The sequence below is a fragment of the Apteryx rowi genome, unplaced genomic scaffold (genome assembly GCF_003343035.1).
Source record: "Apteryx rowi isolate R43461 unplaced genomic scaffold, aptRow1 scaffold_798, whole genome shotgun sequence".
NCBI lineage: Eukaryota > Metazoa > Chordata > Aves > Apterygiformes > Apterygidae > Apteryx > Apteryx rowi.
Window position 1 is genome coordinate 240,925 of NW_020451091.1, and position 17,957 is coordinate 258,881.

The window sequence follows — 17,957 nt, forward strand, 5'->3', positions numbered from 1 at the left end:
GCCAAAATAAGCAAATAAATCTTGTCAATATTAGTGAATACATTATTATCACTGATTCAATAGCATAGTAACTGAGGAACTCAGATTTGGGGGTTTGTATTTAGTTTTCAGTGTTAACCTTGCAAAAATTAACTAACTTGAAATCCACTTAATTGACCCATATTCTCCAACAGATAGGGATCATATCTAAATATCTAACATATGTCAGCCAGAAATAAAGACTCTGTATACATGAAGCACACTGTCAGATCCTCATGATATCATCTCCATGTTTACATAAATACAATTTTACCATATGATTGAAATCATTTAGACGATTAGCAAAAAAGTTATCACTTATATAATAGGAGTGACTGAATGATCTTGGCTTTAAAGTAGAATAACAAATCCAAGTTTCTGAGAAATCCTGAAAGTATTTGCAGTTTGCTTCACTATTTTGTAAGAGACACTTCATGTAATAGTTTTAAATTGGCTATGTTTGGTATTCACTTGGCCCTCATCTATTTTGTTCTGTCTGCATTCTGATAAAATAGCATGCTTGGAATTATGATTAGGATGTTCATTCTTTCAGGCATTTTCTTAATTGTTGAAATATGTCTGAGCTACTTATATTTAAATTAAAATATTTCCATTTGTAATTTAGTGGAACGGCCAGTTCTTTCCTAGATATTATTAAGACTGATTTCCATAAAACACCCTTTTTACTGCCCGCTGTTAATTACACATGCAGCTGGAAGTGTGAGTTCTATATCGTACAGTCTCCATAGATGAAATACTTGGTACAATTCAGATACAACAGGATATGTCAGAAGTTTTGTAGAGTAGCTGCTACTTAAGAATTGAGAAGAATTTTTTAAAAAGGGAGTGACGCTCTTAAGCTCAAATGATTTTTACCCTACATACCTTAAGGTCTAGATGAACAGCATATTTTATAACCACGTTAAAAGCAGACATAAAAATAATCCCAATTCATTTCTCCTCCCTTATGAAGTTATCAGCATAATAAAATATACAGATATCTTCAGATGTGAAATTCAGTGTGAGATTTATTGCAGTAGTCTCGGTCAGATTCTGTTCTCAGCCATTCCACTGTAAAAGTAAAAAAATTCAATTGAAATCATTGCTTAAATTGCAGCCTCATTAAAATTTTTTAGTGTCAAGGGATTTACTCTAGGTTCATGCTGCATTACTGACAACATAGTTTGTTTATTAACACAAAAAATAGCAGCATGAATTTGAGAAGGACTACTTTCCTATTTATCTAGTTTGTTGGATGGAACTGGATTATTTCTTTTCCAGTGTTTGTGGCCTCTCCTGTACGACATAATGCATTTGAGGTGTAGCAACAAGGGCTGGACAGACATTCACATTCATTTTCCTGCATCCTGACCCACTGACTTAGATGTATTCTGACATGATGGAACTTGAAGAGCTGTTTGGGTAACTGAGAATCCATGATTTCCTAGTTGACGCTACAGCTCTGTCTGTAGTAACAAAACTATGTGCATATATTAATGTGGGATGAGTACAGCATTTTAGGAGTTTATTCATCTCTTAATGCTTCTGAACAGCCCCCCTTTACATCAGTGGCAGTTATGCATAATCATCAAGGGGAGAGCGAACAACTATATGATGTAATGTCAAAGCCATCTTACATTGCTATTGCAAGGCCAAGTGACAAGGAAAGCAGAGCGAGAATGGATTGGACTCTCCAAAGTGAAATTCTGAGCCTGTTCTTACATTGTGGCCCCAACATTTGTTGTGCTGGTTGTTCAAGGATTCCCATCCTCCCTGTTCAGCTGGGCAGAATGTAAAGCACAGGGAAATCTTTCCACTTTCTGCAACACCAGCTGAATGCATTTTAATGGGCTGGAGTGTCACTCGTGATTTATTGCCCTTTTTTGTTCTTTTATGTGTTATATTTGTCATTTTTGCAATGGCAGTTTCATCTATAGAACAGCATAGTTACAAGAAAATGTTAAGAGGATACAGGAGTGCCACGGGAGCTACTGTTTCCTTTTCTCCTTTTTTTTTTTTTTTTTTAGTACATTACAGAGTCAAATGTCAGGTTTTCTTTTTTAAAACAGTGCAGCCAAAGCATCTAGTATTTTAAACATAAATAAATTTTCCACAGAGCACCTGAACAAAAGAGCTAAAGTTAAACAATTATACAGAGAGGGCCTAATAGTAATGCTGATAACCATTCACAAATGCTGAAATAACCAACCCAAAATATAAATACAAATGCTCTGGAGCTGTAGACAGTACAGCATCTGAACTAGTTAGAAGTGAGTTAACAATGTGATTCTATCAGTGGTATTAAGTACTCTACTTCATGTTTTACAGTAGTAAGAATTCCTGCAAGGTTTTCTGAAAATAAATTGGCAGCCTTTGTTTTGCACATGTTCTAGTCATTACAGAATACCCAGAGGCCCCAGTCAAGGATTCAGGACCTCCTCCCAGTCAGCTGCTGTTACTTCGAACAGGTTGGGGACAGCAGGGTCTTGGCCGCTCTGCTGCGTAATTAGGGGCATCAGGAAGGGAAATTGCAGCAGGCCATGGCAGCAGTTGTGGCGAGGCAGTAGATGCGTGTGGCTGGCCGAGGTGCTGGGAATCTTTGGACACCCTGTCACAGTGCACTCAGAGCCAGTGATGCTGCACACCTGGGTTGGGAACAGCTGGAGAAGGTCCCATGACCTAGAGGAAGCATTAATCGTTCCTAATCCTTTAGGAAGGACTAAGTAGCCTAGTGAGTTAGGTTTTGCACTGTGGAGATCAGAGTTCATTTTTTATTCAGAAGAGTCAAAAAGCTGGGTGCCACCAAGTTAAGTCAGTGGTCACAGGAGCTGTGTTGCATCCCTCAAGCACACAACTAACTGATTTGGAAATTAGAGCGATCTAGTCATAGCTGAGAGAAGAATATGATCCGAAGTGTCGAGTATTTCATTAGTGAAGAGACTGAAACAAAATTTAGCTTCAGCCACTAAAGATGTCTGTTTTGTTCACCCTAACTTGAAAAATAATCCATTTGCTCAGCAATTTGTCATCTTAATATAAGGATATCCACGAGGCCGTTCAGGGTTGGTTTGGTTTGGGTGGGTTTTTTGGCTGTGTTTTCCAAATGTCATTATGGAGATTGGAAGCATAAAAACCAATCATAAAAATGAAAACATGAATGAATGACCAGGGTAAACACTAATAAATTTGAGGAATCTCTGCCATCTGTGTGGCACAGATAAGTATCACGTCTCATCCAAAATATTTCAACTTCAGCAATCTGTAGAGAAGCAGAAAAGGCAAACAAAACAAGAAGATCAATAATTAATATTTTAGAGAATGGTTCTGTATTGTATACAAAAGAAATGAAGTCTGTTACTTCATTTCTATATAAAAAATGATGCCTCTGATTGTTACGTTCAAAGCTGAACATGTTTTGCAGGTACCACAATGAAAAATTAAAGAGAGACAAGGGAAGAGTCAGAAATTCAGAGACATAATTGGTATCTAAAAAAAAGTATGAGTTCCATTGTTTCCCATCTGTAGTTATTGATTGCATTCATAAAATGCTAAGCAATTAGAATTTTAATTTGAAAGAAAACATGGGACCTGTTTTGGGTAAAATAACCTGTTCTTCTGAGGTACTGAAAATCTGGTGTTTGCTTCGCTAGGGATTTTAATAAACGTGTAATGCAATATTACATGGATTACATCTATATGAATATGGAAACTAACGTAACAGTGTGCTAAGAGCACTATAGCATGGAACAGAGTAATATCATTGGCTTAAATCAAGAGACACAGGACTTTAGGCAAAATAATGTTTCAGCAATTCACTCAGTTTCTAGATTCCATGAAATAACTGAAATTTTAATAAATATATATGCTACATTTGTCTGCTTGGAGTAATATCTGAACACTTTGCAAGCCATGAGTATAATTGCTCACTGGATTTCCATACCTCCTTCTCCAGACATTATACTGAAAATGTCCTTCTCTGCAGTAATGGAAGTTAGACTTTAAGCACGGATGACTCTAGAACCCAGTGAGAGGCATTCAGATATGTGTGTGTACTTTCAAGTGTTTATTTTACCAAAACTATGAACTTTCTTATCCTTTTCCTAGTGGTTATTGCTGACCACTAGAAAGTTTCTGTGTAAATAGAAAATTCCTGTGCAAATGAAAGGCTGAGTCATAGTTTTGTGTAAAAGCATGTGGAAGTTGCTGTCTCACATGGTTTTAAGCTAAGATCCGGGGAAATACAGGAGTTCTACATTCTGTTTCATCTTTTGAGTTCAGCACTGAAACTCAAGGGGAAACAGAGGAAAAAGTGCAAGTCTTCTTGGGTCTGACCAAACAAAGTATTCATGAAACCTTTTTGAAGCAAAATGGTCATATTTTGCATGTTGCAGTATGCCATCATTGAATTAGACAGCTTCTGTTTATGAGTAAATATGTCGATAATTAAAAGTGATATGAAAAAAACTGAAGAGCAAAATGACTTTTTAAGTCATTCTTAATCAAATGTGACAGTTTTGAGATTTTCCTTTAACCCTTACAAACTGCAGGAAATATATGAAAAATGAAATGCAAATCAGTGATAATCAGTTATGCATTCAGAAGAGGCCTAGTCTATTCTTGTCCCTGTATAGATTCTTCATTCATCTAACATTGCCTCAGTTGGGACAATTTTTTTATGGGCAGTACTGTAAATGTTTTTGAAATGTGAACAAAAGCAGTACTGGCCCTGTATCGGCATAAAGACAGATTTAAAATTCTGTGGAATTATTCTGCCTTTCTTGTGCTGCTTCTCATTTCCAGTTCTTCTAACCAACCTTCCTGTCCCAAAACAGTGTTTTTTAAATACATTTTATGATAGGAGGGGTTGTCTTTCATTCTGTTTTTTATAAGTTTATCATAAATACATTTTTACCTTTCCATATGTATCATCACATATATGCTTTCATTTTTCTTTGAGTAGAGTGAACTACATTATGCTTTCCTCCAAGGAAACAGGTAGGTGGTGAGTAATGATAAGTAAATTCTTAGAGAGTGACCGTTTTTGTAAGGTTCCCAAAGAACCCTTCATAAGGGATACAATGGGGAGGGAGGCTGGTAGTGGAAAACACCAAGAATGTCAGCCTCTTCTATGAGTCAGTGACAGTGTAGACCCCAAAATGCATTGATGTACAGCCTTAAAACTGCGATTGCTTTACTATATTGTCTGTCCCCTCCGTCTCCCCMCACACACACCCCATATTCCTCCTAACAGCAAAGTTACTAAGCCTTCACTGATTTTCTGTTTGGATCGGTTCATTAGTGTTCCTGAAGTTAAATCCCCCATGGCAGCTGCATCAGAAGACAGTATCTTGCTCTACTGCTTCTTACCTGTAGCTTTCATGTTAATCAGTTCCCATACTGGATGGTGGTCCCTTGCATTCATGGATGGAGAATGAAATGAAATAGTTGCATGTGTCTGTGCCAAGAAAATCTAGTTCTATAGTTGAGTTTCACCCTGAGTAACTCAGCTCCACAAGTGTTGGAACATTTCTCTACTGTGATCTGACTTGATGTCTCCCCTGCCTGATGGAGGCCAACTGAGTACTAACAAAAAACACATATTATCTCCTGTAAAGAGGGCAGAGCTTTGAGGAAACATACAGAAAGCCTGAGCTTAAGAAATACTCTCTTGACTGTGGCAATCCACCTACTGGCAAACCCACTTCAAACCTTTTCTGTCTGTAAAAGATAGTTGAAACAAACCTTCAGAGATGTCTGATTTTTTTTTGATGCTTTCTAGTATGGTTTCAGGAGTAGGTATGGTATTGAGAACATGAGAGTTAACCAGAGGTCTCCCTCAGCAATGGGTGAAATTCAGTTGTCCATAATGAGGATGATGATAAATTAGCCACTTACTTTAACAGGAGTGACTAGAAAGTGATACTGACTTGCTTAAGAAATTCATTATGTAGGGACAGGATCAGTCTGGACTGACTTTCATTTCCTTAGAGCTAATTTGAGAGTCACTTTTCTACTCTGAGTACTGTTGGTTTGAGGTTATGCTATCACAGGTGCTTTAGGCCGTCCTTGTTGTTCATTATACATATAGGACTTCTAGGAGACTTAAAGGTTCCAGTGTGCTCCCAGAACTCAGATTTATAGGATGCTGCTGCACTTCCAATGACTCTTTTACACAGAATAGCATCAGTTAGTAACAAGCCCTACATTTCAAAGTACTGTGAGATATCTTCAGTTCCAGCCTCTGTCGGTGCCTCTTTCTCAGACTTTACCCCCTTATTGTCACTCAGTATTCAGGATGAGAGACCTGCATGACTACAGCTAATTTGATGCAAGTATGCTTCATTGCTCACCAGGCAGCCTTCCTGCTTAGGAATTTGCATCTACAGTCCATCGTATGTGGCTGGACTTCATGGATTCATATTGACCTCTGTCACATTTGGGTGATCAGATAGCAGTTCCATTAAAAAGTCCATTTTCTTCTTTACATAGTAGTTGGCTTTTATCTTTTATTTCAGATATGGAGTCTTTTTTTCAAATACACTGCCATGACCTTTCCTTTCGTTGAAGTAGAGATCTGTGATGTGCACCATTGTGGCTGCTTCTTTAGCCACTTCTCTGCAGAGTGGGGGTTTGTAAATATGTAACCAGACTTCTCTCCTAAAATAAAATAAAATGAAGTGGAGGGACCCTTTAAGGCAATTTGAAAACTTAAGGTTGCAAAGCGTATTTATATTTCTTCCTTAGGAAATTATTTTTTTCCAAAGAACAAAATAAATGATTTCTGTATGTTCTATACTGGTTATTAATTTCTGGATGTGGTGAAGGCTGTTGAGTATGGCTTAGACATCACTTAATGATCTTAGCGCTTTTGAAGTGCCAGAACTTAAGTCTCTCTTTCAGTACAAGTGGGGTCTTTTGACTGCTTGCTTGCCCACTGGAGAGGGAATTTCTGTGTATTCTGGTTAGTTAAATTTCCTTAATTAAGAGAAAAGGGGAAAAGAAGAGCTGTTAGAAAGTATCTGTTTTCCTGGAGAAAAAGAGCTGTTTATCAAGGCATGCTTGCTTGTTTTTTACAAGCCTTTCTTTTTCTTTTTTTTCTTCTTTTTTTAATGCAGCCTCAGAAGAATCCTATGTCAGGAGTCCAGATTGAAATCCCATAAAAACATAGCTCATTGTGAGACCAAAAGATATGTGTCAAGCTAGGAACTTTATTTGTTTTAGGCATGTTTTATAAAGAATATTATTATTCCTGACAACCAGAAATACAGATGTTAAAAAAAGTCTTTTTGCTCACATGCACTAACATGAACCAGCCACCGGTGAGAGATACAGTTCACTTGATAGTCAGCTAAATGAGTCATATTCTTTGGTGAGGTAGTTCTTTGCATTTCTTTTCATGCAATTGTGTCACTCATATTTACTTTTTTGTAAAGAATATCACAAACAAAATTAATAATTCATAATTACTGTTACACAGTGGAGCCTTATTTTAATAGTCCCTTCTTAGCAGAGATTTAACAAGACAGGTTTTTCATGCTTTTAAAAAACACCAAATAAACAGTATACTAAATCAGCGTGGTTGTCTTGTGGAAGTACAAAATTCTTTTTTAGGAAAGGAAGATTTCTAAGCAGCAATATGTATTGTAGCGAGGATCATAAATCATGGAGGAGATGCTCTCCTGCTAAAATATGAGTGCCGTTTTCCCTGTGTCCCAGACATTCAAAAAATAGATTTAGTGAGAGCTAGGATGTCATAGGAGGGAGAACYAGGATATATTGATTTCAACACTCAAATGGCTTCGGTACTGAGCAAAACAGAAAGAAAACATAATCCCTGCCGCATGGAAAAAGGCAATTTATACATGAGCACTTCCAAAAGAAGCCAGAAAGCAGAAAGGGAAAATACTATAAAAAGAGAAGTAAAGCAGGCCTTATGTCAAGGCATTTATAAAAACTAATATATCTGAGGCATAGACTAGAGAGAGGAAAAAAAAATGCTGATCAAAACCACCTTCTGTCACAAATATACCCTGCCCACCAACACCTCATAACTTCCACCATATGGACAAAAAAGCAATACAGTTTCAAAGGAGAAGTAGGAACATTGATTTGAAAGCTCGCAGTGATGAAGGGGAGGGAGAACTTTCTCCCTTAGCTGGAGTTCTACCAGGAGTAATAAAACAAAGACTTTCGTTAGCGGAATACATGCTGGCTAGCAGATAAGGACTGAATGCCAGTCACTTACAGTGTAAACAGACTAGCCAGGGTAGTAATTCATTTCATTTACAAATCTGTATGTGTTTTGGGTCTTCTCCAAGGCAGTCACAAATCCTGGCATCTGGAATGAACTTGAAACTCAAATAGAAAGCATTTTAGACTGGCTTGTCTTTTTGTAGCAATGACAATGCTGCCACGGAGTTAAAAATGAGTGTTACAAGGGGGAGAAATGCAGAGAAAATACTTGCAGGGGAAACTGGACATTTTCCACCGCTGTCCCATTCAGGTGTATTTTGCAGTCTGCGATAAAGGGCTAGAATCCCCATTGATCACTTTACATTCATGAAAAAGACCTGCCTCTCTGGAGCTCTCCCTTTCATACCAGTAGCACAGACTCTTCAGGAAAAATTTATCTGTGTGCTTTCTTATTTTGTCATAGTGGCCTTTATCCCAACCTTTTACTTTTTGGCACCTCTTTGTCTGCTGTTCTTACAAGAACCTTTATGTTATTCCCTTCCATCCTTGGAACACCCTGACCAAAGTCATCCATAAAAACATTACTCTGTCCTTCAAATCRCTCTTAAAGATCTGTTTCTACTGTGATACTTACTGAAAATGCTGAGTGACACCAGCTAGCTACAAGAGCAGGAAGGATAGAGGGGCTCATTTATTTGGGTACTGGAAGTGCATTTTCTTAAGAGTATTTGTCTCCCTCACCTACTTCTGGTTGCTACACCTGCCTATTACAGCCTATCTCAGTTCAATAGTATGGTTTGGGGGGCAAAGATTGCTTTGCTGTGTGTTTGCTCTTAGCACAGCGGGGCTGCCACTTAATTCAGAGCTTCTAGGTCCTACTATCATACAAATAATAGGGAGCAATAGTGATAGTAGCCTTTGCATTCAGTCCTGTAATTTGTGATGACCTTGGAGGGTATGGTCAGAATCTTTAAAGCCAAGTTCTCTGATCTTTTCAATCCTGGTCAATAGGACTCTGGGGATGGATATTCAAAGGAAACATCACACATCAGTGTCTCTGTTCTACCTTGTACCATTTTGCATGATTTTGGCCACCTAATCACAGTGCAGCTGTCACACAGGGGTATAACATCTCATTTTCCTGACCCACTGTGTGAAATAAGCTAAAAGTTAGGTGCTGAGAAGTGATAATAGTCGAATCACACCGCCTGCATAATAATTTGATCACATGCCTCAGAAGAATGTGAAACCTTGTAGGGGTGATCATTTACTTTGCTCTAGAGAGAAACAATGGGACATTGCCAGTTTTTGTGTAATACGGGTCATTAGTTAATATAAAAAAAAAAATTATGGGCTGGTTACTAACAGAACAAATAAGTTTTACTGGAGACTAAGACAATCTAAACTAACAGTATTATTGCCTTAAAGCTTTTTAAAGTTATGCTTTACATCTGTCACTGGAACACCTATGAGTGAAATTCAGTTGGAAAAGGCTTGACAGTGACTTATCAAGCAAGTACCTTTTCAGAACTTAAAGCTGCAGAAAGAAAGTAAAAACGCAGCAACTATGATCATCCTTGAGTGGGAGAAATAAAATGAGACCAATCTACTTTATTAAAGGAAGGGATTATTTATTGACTGCAATAGGAGAAAAAATGTCTGGATTTTATAAAAATTGCTTTAGACAAAACAATCTATAGCTAGTCTTTGGTAGATGTAGCTTTTATTGTATTCCTTTGTTTGTAAATAGGACTAGCAGCTCCAGGCTGTTGAGCCAGGGTTATTTTAATGGTCATTCTTTTCTATACAATGACATAACTACCTTTTTTTAGAAGGCACTTCATCAATATTGCAAAATCAAGTCCAAACTTGGTTAATTTAAAAAGAGAGAGAGTTTTTGTTTAATTTGGTGGAGCTCCATTTCTGTTACTGCAGAAAATTCTCATTGGTTTTGACAAACGAAAGAAAACAAGCTTGCATGTAATTTAAGAGAATGATATTTTACTTGCTTATTTCACTCAGTCCCTAGTCTTTGATTCCATTTTCTTGAGTAATAGTTAAACTGTTCTATTCACAAACTACCTACAGAAGACTACTGTTTATAAGGTTTTGGTTTTGATCAGTAACATGGCACTTTTGTGCCTTCTGAATCACAAAGGAAAGGGAAATTTCCCATCAAAGGAAATTGCAGAACAATTTTCTCCAAAGGTTGAATTATTTCTATATTAATACCAGACCTGTGTATCCTGGATGAGAACTAGGAATTCTTCAAAGATACAGGATTTTTTTACCCTGTCTTTTAAGCCCTTCTACCTTTTACCCTCTCTTTTAACCCATCATTTAAGTAAGGGTACAGAACTAGGAATTTCACTGCATGAAATAATTCAAGAATTCACACTGCAGCAGACACTAAATATTAGTGACTAGAACAGAATTCGCTTCAAAATCTAAAGACGAGGTAAGATGCTGAAAAGTGGCAGAGTAATCACTAAACTTCAGAAAAAAAGATTTCAATATAAAGAAAAGGCTAAATGAAAAGGTCTGAGAGTCACAAATAAGTGAAGCAAAATCTATAGGCATTTCATGGATCCTACTTACAAAGATAATCACCAAGTCTTGTAAGGTGCTGAACAAAAGGGGAACCATGACGGAAAGGCATAAATCAGGCCAGCTGAATGGCAGTTTTTCTAGGTTAAGAAAAAAAAGATGTTTCACATTTGGAAATCTAACTACAGGGAAGGCCCCAAAGAATGGGCAATAAATATGTACAGGGGAAATTGGAAAGGGTGAGATTAATTAGAAATGTAAATAGCTAAGGGTATGGAACCAAACAATGTTACTGTCTTTCAGTTTAATGCAGGAAGCCCATTTCACTGGGTTTTGTGGCATGTTGGGGTTTGTCGAGATGTGGAGAGTGTATCTCTGCTTTTCACTCCAGGCAGGAAGCACTGTAGTTTGTTCTCATCAAGTTAGGACTTTCCAAAGTCAGCACCTTAATCCTTTTCAAACTGGCAGGAAGCATTTCCCTGTCCCTTCATTTCCTAAACAGCTTCCTTGAGCTATCGCGCACTCACGACTTTTAAGTGACCTATTACCTCTGTAGAGATGGACCACAATATATTTGTCCATTTTGCCCTGATCCTTCTAAATCCACTACCCCAGATGGGCTCAGTAAGAAAGCAGAAGAGAGGTTGTTCAGCAAGGTTTAAGGTCAGGTGTCTGTATACAGGAGTGGAACCAAAAGTCTAAAAGTAAAACAAGCAAAAAAAGCAATAAGTCATCAAGTCCAGTGTTGTAAGGAAAATACAGTGGCTTAGCTCAGCTGTTGGCAACAAAATGTAGTCTGTCATTGAAAACAGATACTCTACTGGAGATGCAGAAGACCACTAGTCTTATAGCTATATATTTAAAAATCACTGTATCTGACAAATCGATTGAATCAACAGTGATAAATAGAATAAATACCAGGACTATAATATCATGATACAATAGTGGGTAATTATTTTTATATAGAAAGATTACATTTCACTCAGTTTTTTTAGAATGTGTCAGTACAGTAGTGTGTCAAAGAGAAACAAATGCCAACCTTTTCTTTAAGATTTGCAACAGTCATTTTCCAAATCTCTCTTGAAAAGATACAAATAAAATTAAAAGCACAGGTTGACATTACAGTTTCTCAGCTGGCAAAATGGATTTCACAGCTGCTGCCCCGGCTGCTCAGATCCCAAAACACAGTTTACTTTTCTCTCCATGGTGCCAATGCAATTGTTCATGTGGCCATGGGTTAAAAGTCAGTTAAAAAGTAGTTATGAGGGGAGAGACAGAGTATTACATTGGATCAAAAAATGCCTATCAGACAGGAACCGAAGAGAAATAAACTGCCAACTTTTATCATAGCTAATGTACTTAAAGGTTTAACACTATATGCTATACAGTATGCTTATTGAACACAGGGAAGAGTGAATGTTGAGGCAGCAGCTCTTGAATATGATGCTAGGTGATTCAGGTTAATATAATTCACACAAGACTGTGAGGAATTTCAGCAGGACAAAACCAAACTGAATAAACTGGCAGCAGCACAAACTCGAATTTCAGTTGTGATAAATGCCACAGAGTGTTCAGCGGAGGAAAATGTGAATTACCTTCAAGTCATAGAAGGTTCAAAATTAATCACTATGCTGAAGACAGGGATGCAGCTTTCACTGTAAACAATACATCAGCGACCTGTTCAGTGTCCATCTGGTGTCAAAAGAAAACCAGACAGAATGTTAGGGGGGGATAAAGAATGGGGTGGAATACCACACAGATAATTTTTAAAAATCCTGTTTTGGAAAAACTGTTTGTTCTCAGGTAGAATACGGTACAGTACTGATTACTGCATCACAGCAAAAGTGCTGCATAACAGGAGATTCAGATAAGGCTGTTAGGAAGATGTAAGAAATGAGAAAGACTGACATAACTTTGATTAGTTGCATGTAAACATAACATGAGCTACACTGAAAATATAAACAATATCAAATAATATTAAGAAAAATTATCAGGAATTTTTAATACTAAAAGACTCAAGAGACACTCAAGAAAGGTGAAAGGCAGCAAATTAAAGAAATAAATACATCGGATAGATTTGTTTCTTTTACCCTATTTGACTGGGAACCCACTGACGCTAAGAAAGGAGCCACATTCAGACAGGGAATGAATACGATATTGAATGCAACCAAATAGGAATTGAGTTAATGTCAATATCTAGATTTTGTAATATTTAATGATAGCAATTTTTAAAAGGGTTGAAAACATCATGTTTCCAGTTTAAGACCATCTCTATTATGAATCAGGTTGAGTGTGTCATGGTGGGAAGCTTTATTCCATTTTTACCTCAGGGTGGCATTACCTGCACCTTTCCCTGGCCCATTTGAGATGATCCCTCAACTGGATAAACCACTGATGCAATATAGGAATGTTAGCATCCTCATGTTAGGCTCTGTATCTCTCCTTGTGGGTTGACTTTGTTTGTGGGATTTGCAACAGTGGTGGATTCTCCAGCTTGTCCATGATTCCCAAGGGGGTAATGCATGGTATCATTGAAGGCATCCCATAAAAGTTGTGCTCTGTGACATGTGAAAAACATGTACCCTGAATCAGATTTTGATATTCTCTCTTCTGCGTAGTGTAACCCTATCAGTTCTACTGAAGTGAGAACCCTGTGCTGTCACAGACAGACGTGACATTGGATAAAACACATTAATTGTAGCAAGGCTGCCTTCACTTATTTTTGATGTGGAACATCCATGATTCTAGTGAGCTAGCACTAGGAGCCTTAATGGAAGGAATGAAACTGTAAGGCAGAATTTGATTTGAAGAGGGCATTACTGGTGAGTGTTCTAGTAAGGTGGCCCGAAGGAGATAACGAAGACAAGACTGGAAGAAACCAGTCCTAGAAGTTATATTTGAAAAGATGTTGCTTGTTGTTAACTTTGCGTTCTTCCTTGCCTGGGTTTTAGATTTTAAACAGGACAGCAAAGTCCATATCATCTCTTACTGTTTACATCATACTTGATTCACTGCTTCCTGTTTGCCAAGTTCAACTCAACAGCTGCCTTCTGCATGGAGATGCTCTAGAAATCTTCTAAATATCTCATACACTTTTGAGTGCTGTGCAGATTACAGTAATAAAGAGTTTCCTTATAAAAAGCATTTATGTATGATACAATGAAAATAAAAATAGAACTGCTTATAACAGAATTTTGTGCATATGCATAGCAGAACATATAGAGCCAGATTCTGTTGCCTTTACTCATATGGAGTAAGAATTTCACTAGTTCAGAATTGTAAGGCATTGATATGGGAATAACTGTGGAGTGTGATATGGTGGGGCTGGACACAGAGACAGATAGCAGATCATTTTCTCTAGCTTATCAATCACACAGAGTGCCAGGGCCAGAGTTTTCCAAAGAACATGGAACAATTAGTTCCAGGTATATTTTGATTAAAACTTAGCACCTTTTATGGCATCAATACGAATTGCCAGGTTTTCCTGTCATTCATGGTGGTAAGGTGTTTTGAAGATGCAGACCAAAAGTATAATTGTGGGAGATGAGAAGTACTCACTATCTTTGAAAATGCTGGTTATGATTGATAAGAAGCATTAGAATTTTTTTCCTTGTAATTTTCAGAAAATACGTCTGCATGTAAATTGATCACTAAATTGTTTTCTTCCCAAAAAAGGAAATGAAGAAGCAAGTAAAATATAATTGGTGCTTTCAAAATCTTTTTTGGAATCCAGACAGTAAGATGAGTGTGGCCTTAAAATATTATATTTTAGTTAGACTTTACTCTTCCTTCCTCCTTCCCAAAAAGGCTATAGCAGAGAAGTGACACATAAATCCCTGCGTCCACTTTATGGCATGGTGCCTCAAATGATAAATACTACCACATTTTGATTAAAAAAAAATGGAAGTCCTAAAAAAATCGGTTTGTGAATTGAATATTGCTTCCTTAACATTTTTCATCCTGAACTCATTTAGTAGAGGAAATGGATATTTCATCAGACATGGATTTGACGTACCATCACATTATATAGTAAACAGTACAAATGATGTTATTTTTTTGAAATGGAGAAGCTGGAAAAGCTAAGACAGTAGCTGCTGTAAGGCACTGGTTATCTCATTTAAACAGATATTAAATGGAGGTGCCAGTGGTGTGATCATCAGCTGCTTCCCACTTTGTGAATAAATTGCTTAGAAGGAGTCTTTTTGCCTACCAGATGTGACCTAGATTTAGATTTCCAAAGGCAAAAAAAAAAGTCTATTGTGTAAAAAAACAATTGCTGGTAAAATGCGTGGTAAATGAGCTTATCTCACTTTTCCAGGTGTTTAAGCTAATATGTTATGGAATTACGGCTTCATTTATGAAAAATAATTGAGGAAAATGTTCCAGCAAATCAAATTTGGATAAAGGCTTAGGACAGTTACTGTGTTGTTAGCAAGTTTCTAAATGGCAGAAAGAACAGGGAGCCAGAACAGATAATAAAAATATAGAAATTTGTATCTGTGAAGAGGCTCTTATAAAAGGGTCAGGCCTGGCTGTGATATCCAACCTGTGTTGTGGTTTAGCAAAATGGCATGGAATAATATGAACAATTCTATTTCTGTCAATGCATATGAAAGCAGGGTTTTTTTTCAAAAGATCAACCATTGATGTCTGTTGGCCCGGGATAAGATTTATTACGTTGGTAGGTTAAATGTATAAAAATCAGAAGAATAACAGCCTTATTCTTTTTCTCCCTCCTCTTTTACATTTACTGATTCCATAGGGGCTGCCACTCGAAAACCAGATCCAGAGCCTGAAAAGCAGACCGACCATACTGTTAAAATTGCTGGAGTCATTGCAGGCATCTTGCTGTTCGTCATTATATTTCTGGGGGTCGTGCTGGTAATGAAGAAAAGGTGAGCAATTGGTAGATGTTTTCTATGTACATGTTTATGTCATAGCATCTCCTATGGCAGTTTTCAGTTTGATATTGGCAAAAGTATCCAGCCACCATAGTGCCCTTTGCCACGGAGTTCAGGAAATACTGCTCCCTGCCACTGCCCCAAAGCCTTGTGATTTTATAAAACCACAATCTCTCTTTTATCCCACAGCATTTTCTATGAATTAATGTTTGTGGCTTTGTGATAAAAGAAAAAAGCAGCTCAAGGTTAATGATTCTAGCACTTTGTGCATTAGTACTGCATGATGGGCTCTAATAATAGAACAGTATCTCTATCCTGAAAGGGTGAGTCTCCACTCTATCCAGCAGGTCAGGTGAAAGTTAGATATAGTTTCATTTCCTTCGGAAATCTGAGTTGCCCATCTTGAATATAAAAGAACACCTCAGTCAGACAGTAATTCGACTGGTAAGCTAAGGTAATTTGTGCTAAGAATTGAGTCTGTCTTGTTCTGCATAAACTTCATTCCCTGAAAGCAAATGAAAGTGTTATAACGGCGCTGAACATTTCCAAATGCTGGTTCAACACACACATGCATTGAGATTGTTGTGCTTTTAAAATCATTTGAAAACTGCTGCAACATAAGAAGTGCCAGACTTAAATCTGGTTGCCTTTCTCTCAACATTGTAAAAGGGAAAAAATAAAGGAATAAAATATCTCATAGCTGGGGAGGTGGCAGGGATCAGGAAAAAAAAAGCCTGTGTGATGATGGCAACTAAATCTAGACTGGGAAAAATTCACTAGCAAATAGAGTCAAGGCTTTAGGTCGTATCCTAAGGGATGTGAGCTTTTGCACCTCTAGAGGTGAGTCTGGGAATGTGTATCAGCTGTGTAGAGGGGCTGAGTCACAAACTCTCCTTCTATATCCGGTGCTTCCTACCTATTGTCACTTTATTGTCCCATAACCTCTCTCAGCCTTGTTTACCCTGCATTATCCCCTTTTCTTCCTGTGTGAGCAATCTCAGCCTGATTTTGCTCATCCCAACATTATCTGCAGTCTAGTGGTTTAATTGTGCGTTAACTAGTTTGGCAGGTGTGAGATAGTCCAAACCCCTGAGCTGCCTGAAATTCTTCCAGAATTGAAACAGAGGAGGTGCACAGCTAAGGAGGCAGCTGCCTGGCAGTGCCTCAGGGCAGGCAACAGAAATAGCTGCTTTTCACTTTCCTTGAAGACAGAAGTGGGGCCATGAATGGAGTTAGAAGGGCTCTGCACAGAGAAAGGTGAGCTGTGGCCAGGGCAGAGGGCTAGTTCATGACAAAAGGTAGAAAAAGCAGTCAAAAGTCACCATACGGAAGAGACTGAGAGTTAAGCCCCAGGGTAAGTCTGACTGGGGCAATGAAACAGACCCACTAACCAAATCTTCTCAATAAATTACTATGTAGCAGAGTTAAGATCTGTTCTGATTTGCAGTACTTTTTTCTTCCTGCTTCTGATTCCTTGTGTCATTCGTCCCTTCCATTTTAACAGTTGAATTCCCAAACTCCTCCCTAGGGCCAGTCGCAGCACTTGACATGCAGTAAGGAAGTCTTCTTGCATTGTGTGGTCAATCCTACTTCACATTGTTCCTGACCGATATTCATCACCCTTTCTCTTTCCTTAATCATTTGTGCCAAAGGTAGAATATATTCATACAAGGGAGACAAGATCTTCTTAATCTCACACAGAGAACATTGCAGCAGAAGGTCCAAATAGTTTCAAACTAAAGAGGATGTCAGGGTCTGTGAGTGAATGGATAATATTCCATCTCGTTTCATTCTCTAGGGAAAAGCTGTTTGATAGTCTAATTGTTAGAGGTAGGAAGGCTCAAATCCCAAGTGTTTCAATGGATGTTAATGAAGAAGAGTACTTGATTCCTTCTGTCCATGGCAGCACAGTAATTCTTATTCATAGTAATTCTGTTGTTAGAAAAAAAAGTGCATTACATGAGCTTCTTTGAGTTTTGGAATAAGTCTGTTTGTGATAAGGATGAAAGTATTGAAAGTACAATAACCCTGTCCAGGAACTCTGTTGCCAAATACACACCATTTTATTGTGTAATATAGAAAGAATGATACCAATAACTTATTTAAACATGTCCCAGAATCATGCTGCAGCCTTGAACAAAACAAACTGTAAAATGAGTTGAGGCAAATATTAAAAAGTAAGAGTGGCTCTTTTGTGTAACAGGATGTGACTAGGCTTTAATGAGAGTTTCAGGAGATAGGTATATTGTGTCCCAGACCCCTAACACAGATGCTGTAGCATAGAAAGTCTTGAATACA

At 37.7% G+C, this 17,957-nt stretch overlaps 1 protein-coding gene across 1 annotated transcript in view; it reads left to right on the forward strand.

The window, feature by feature from the left end:
• Nucleotides 1-17,957, forward strand: part of LOC112977053 (receptor-type tyrosine-protein phosphatase mu-like) — a gene marked incomplete at both ends in the record, with an annotated part of 298,449 nt that overhangs the window by 211,715 nt on the left and 68,777 nt on the right. The window contains one exon of the mRNA XM_026088923.1: nt 15,521-15,653. Within this exon, the coding sequence (XP_025944708.1) occupies nt 15,521-15,653 (133 nt within the window). The remainder of the gene's footprint in view (nt 1-15,520; nt 15,654-17,957) is intronic.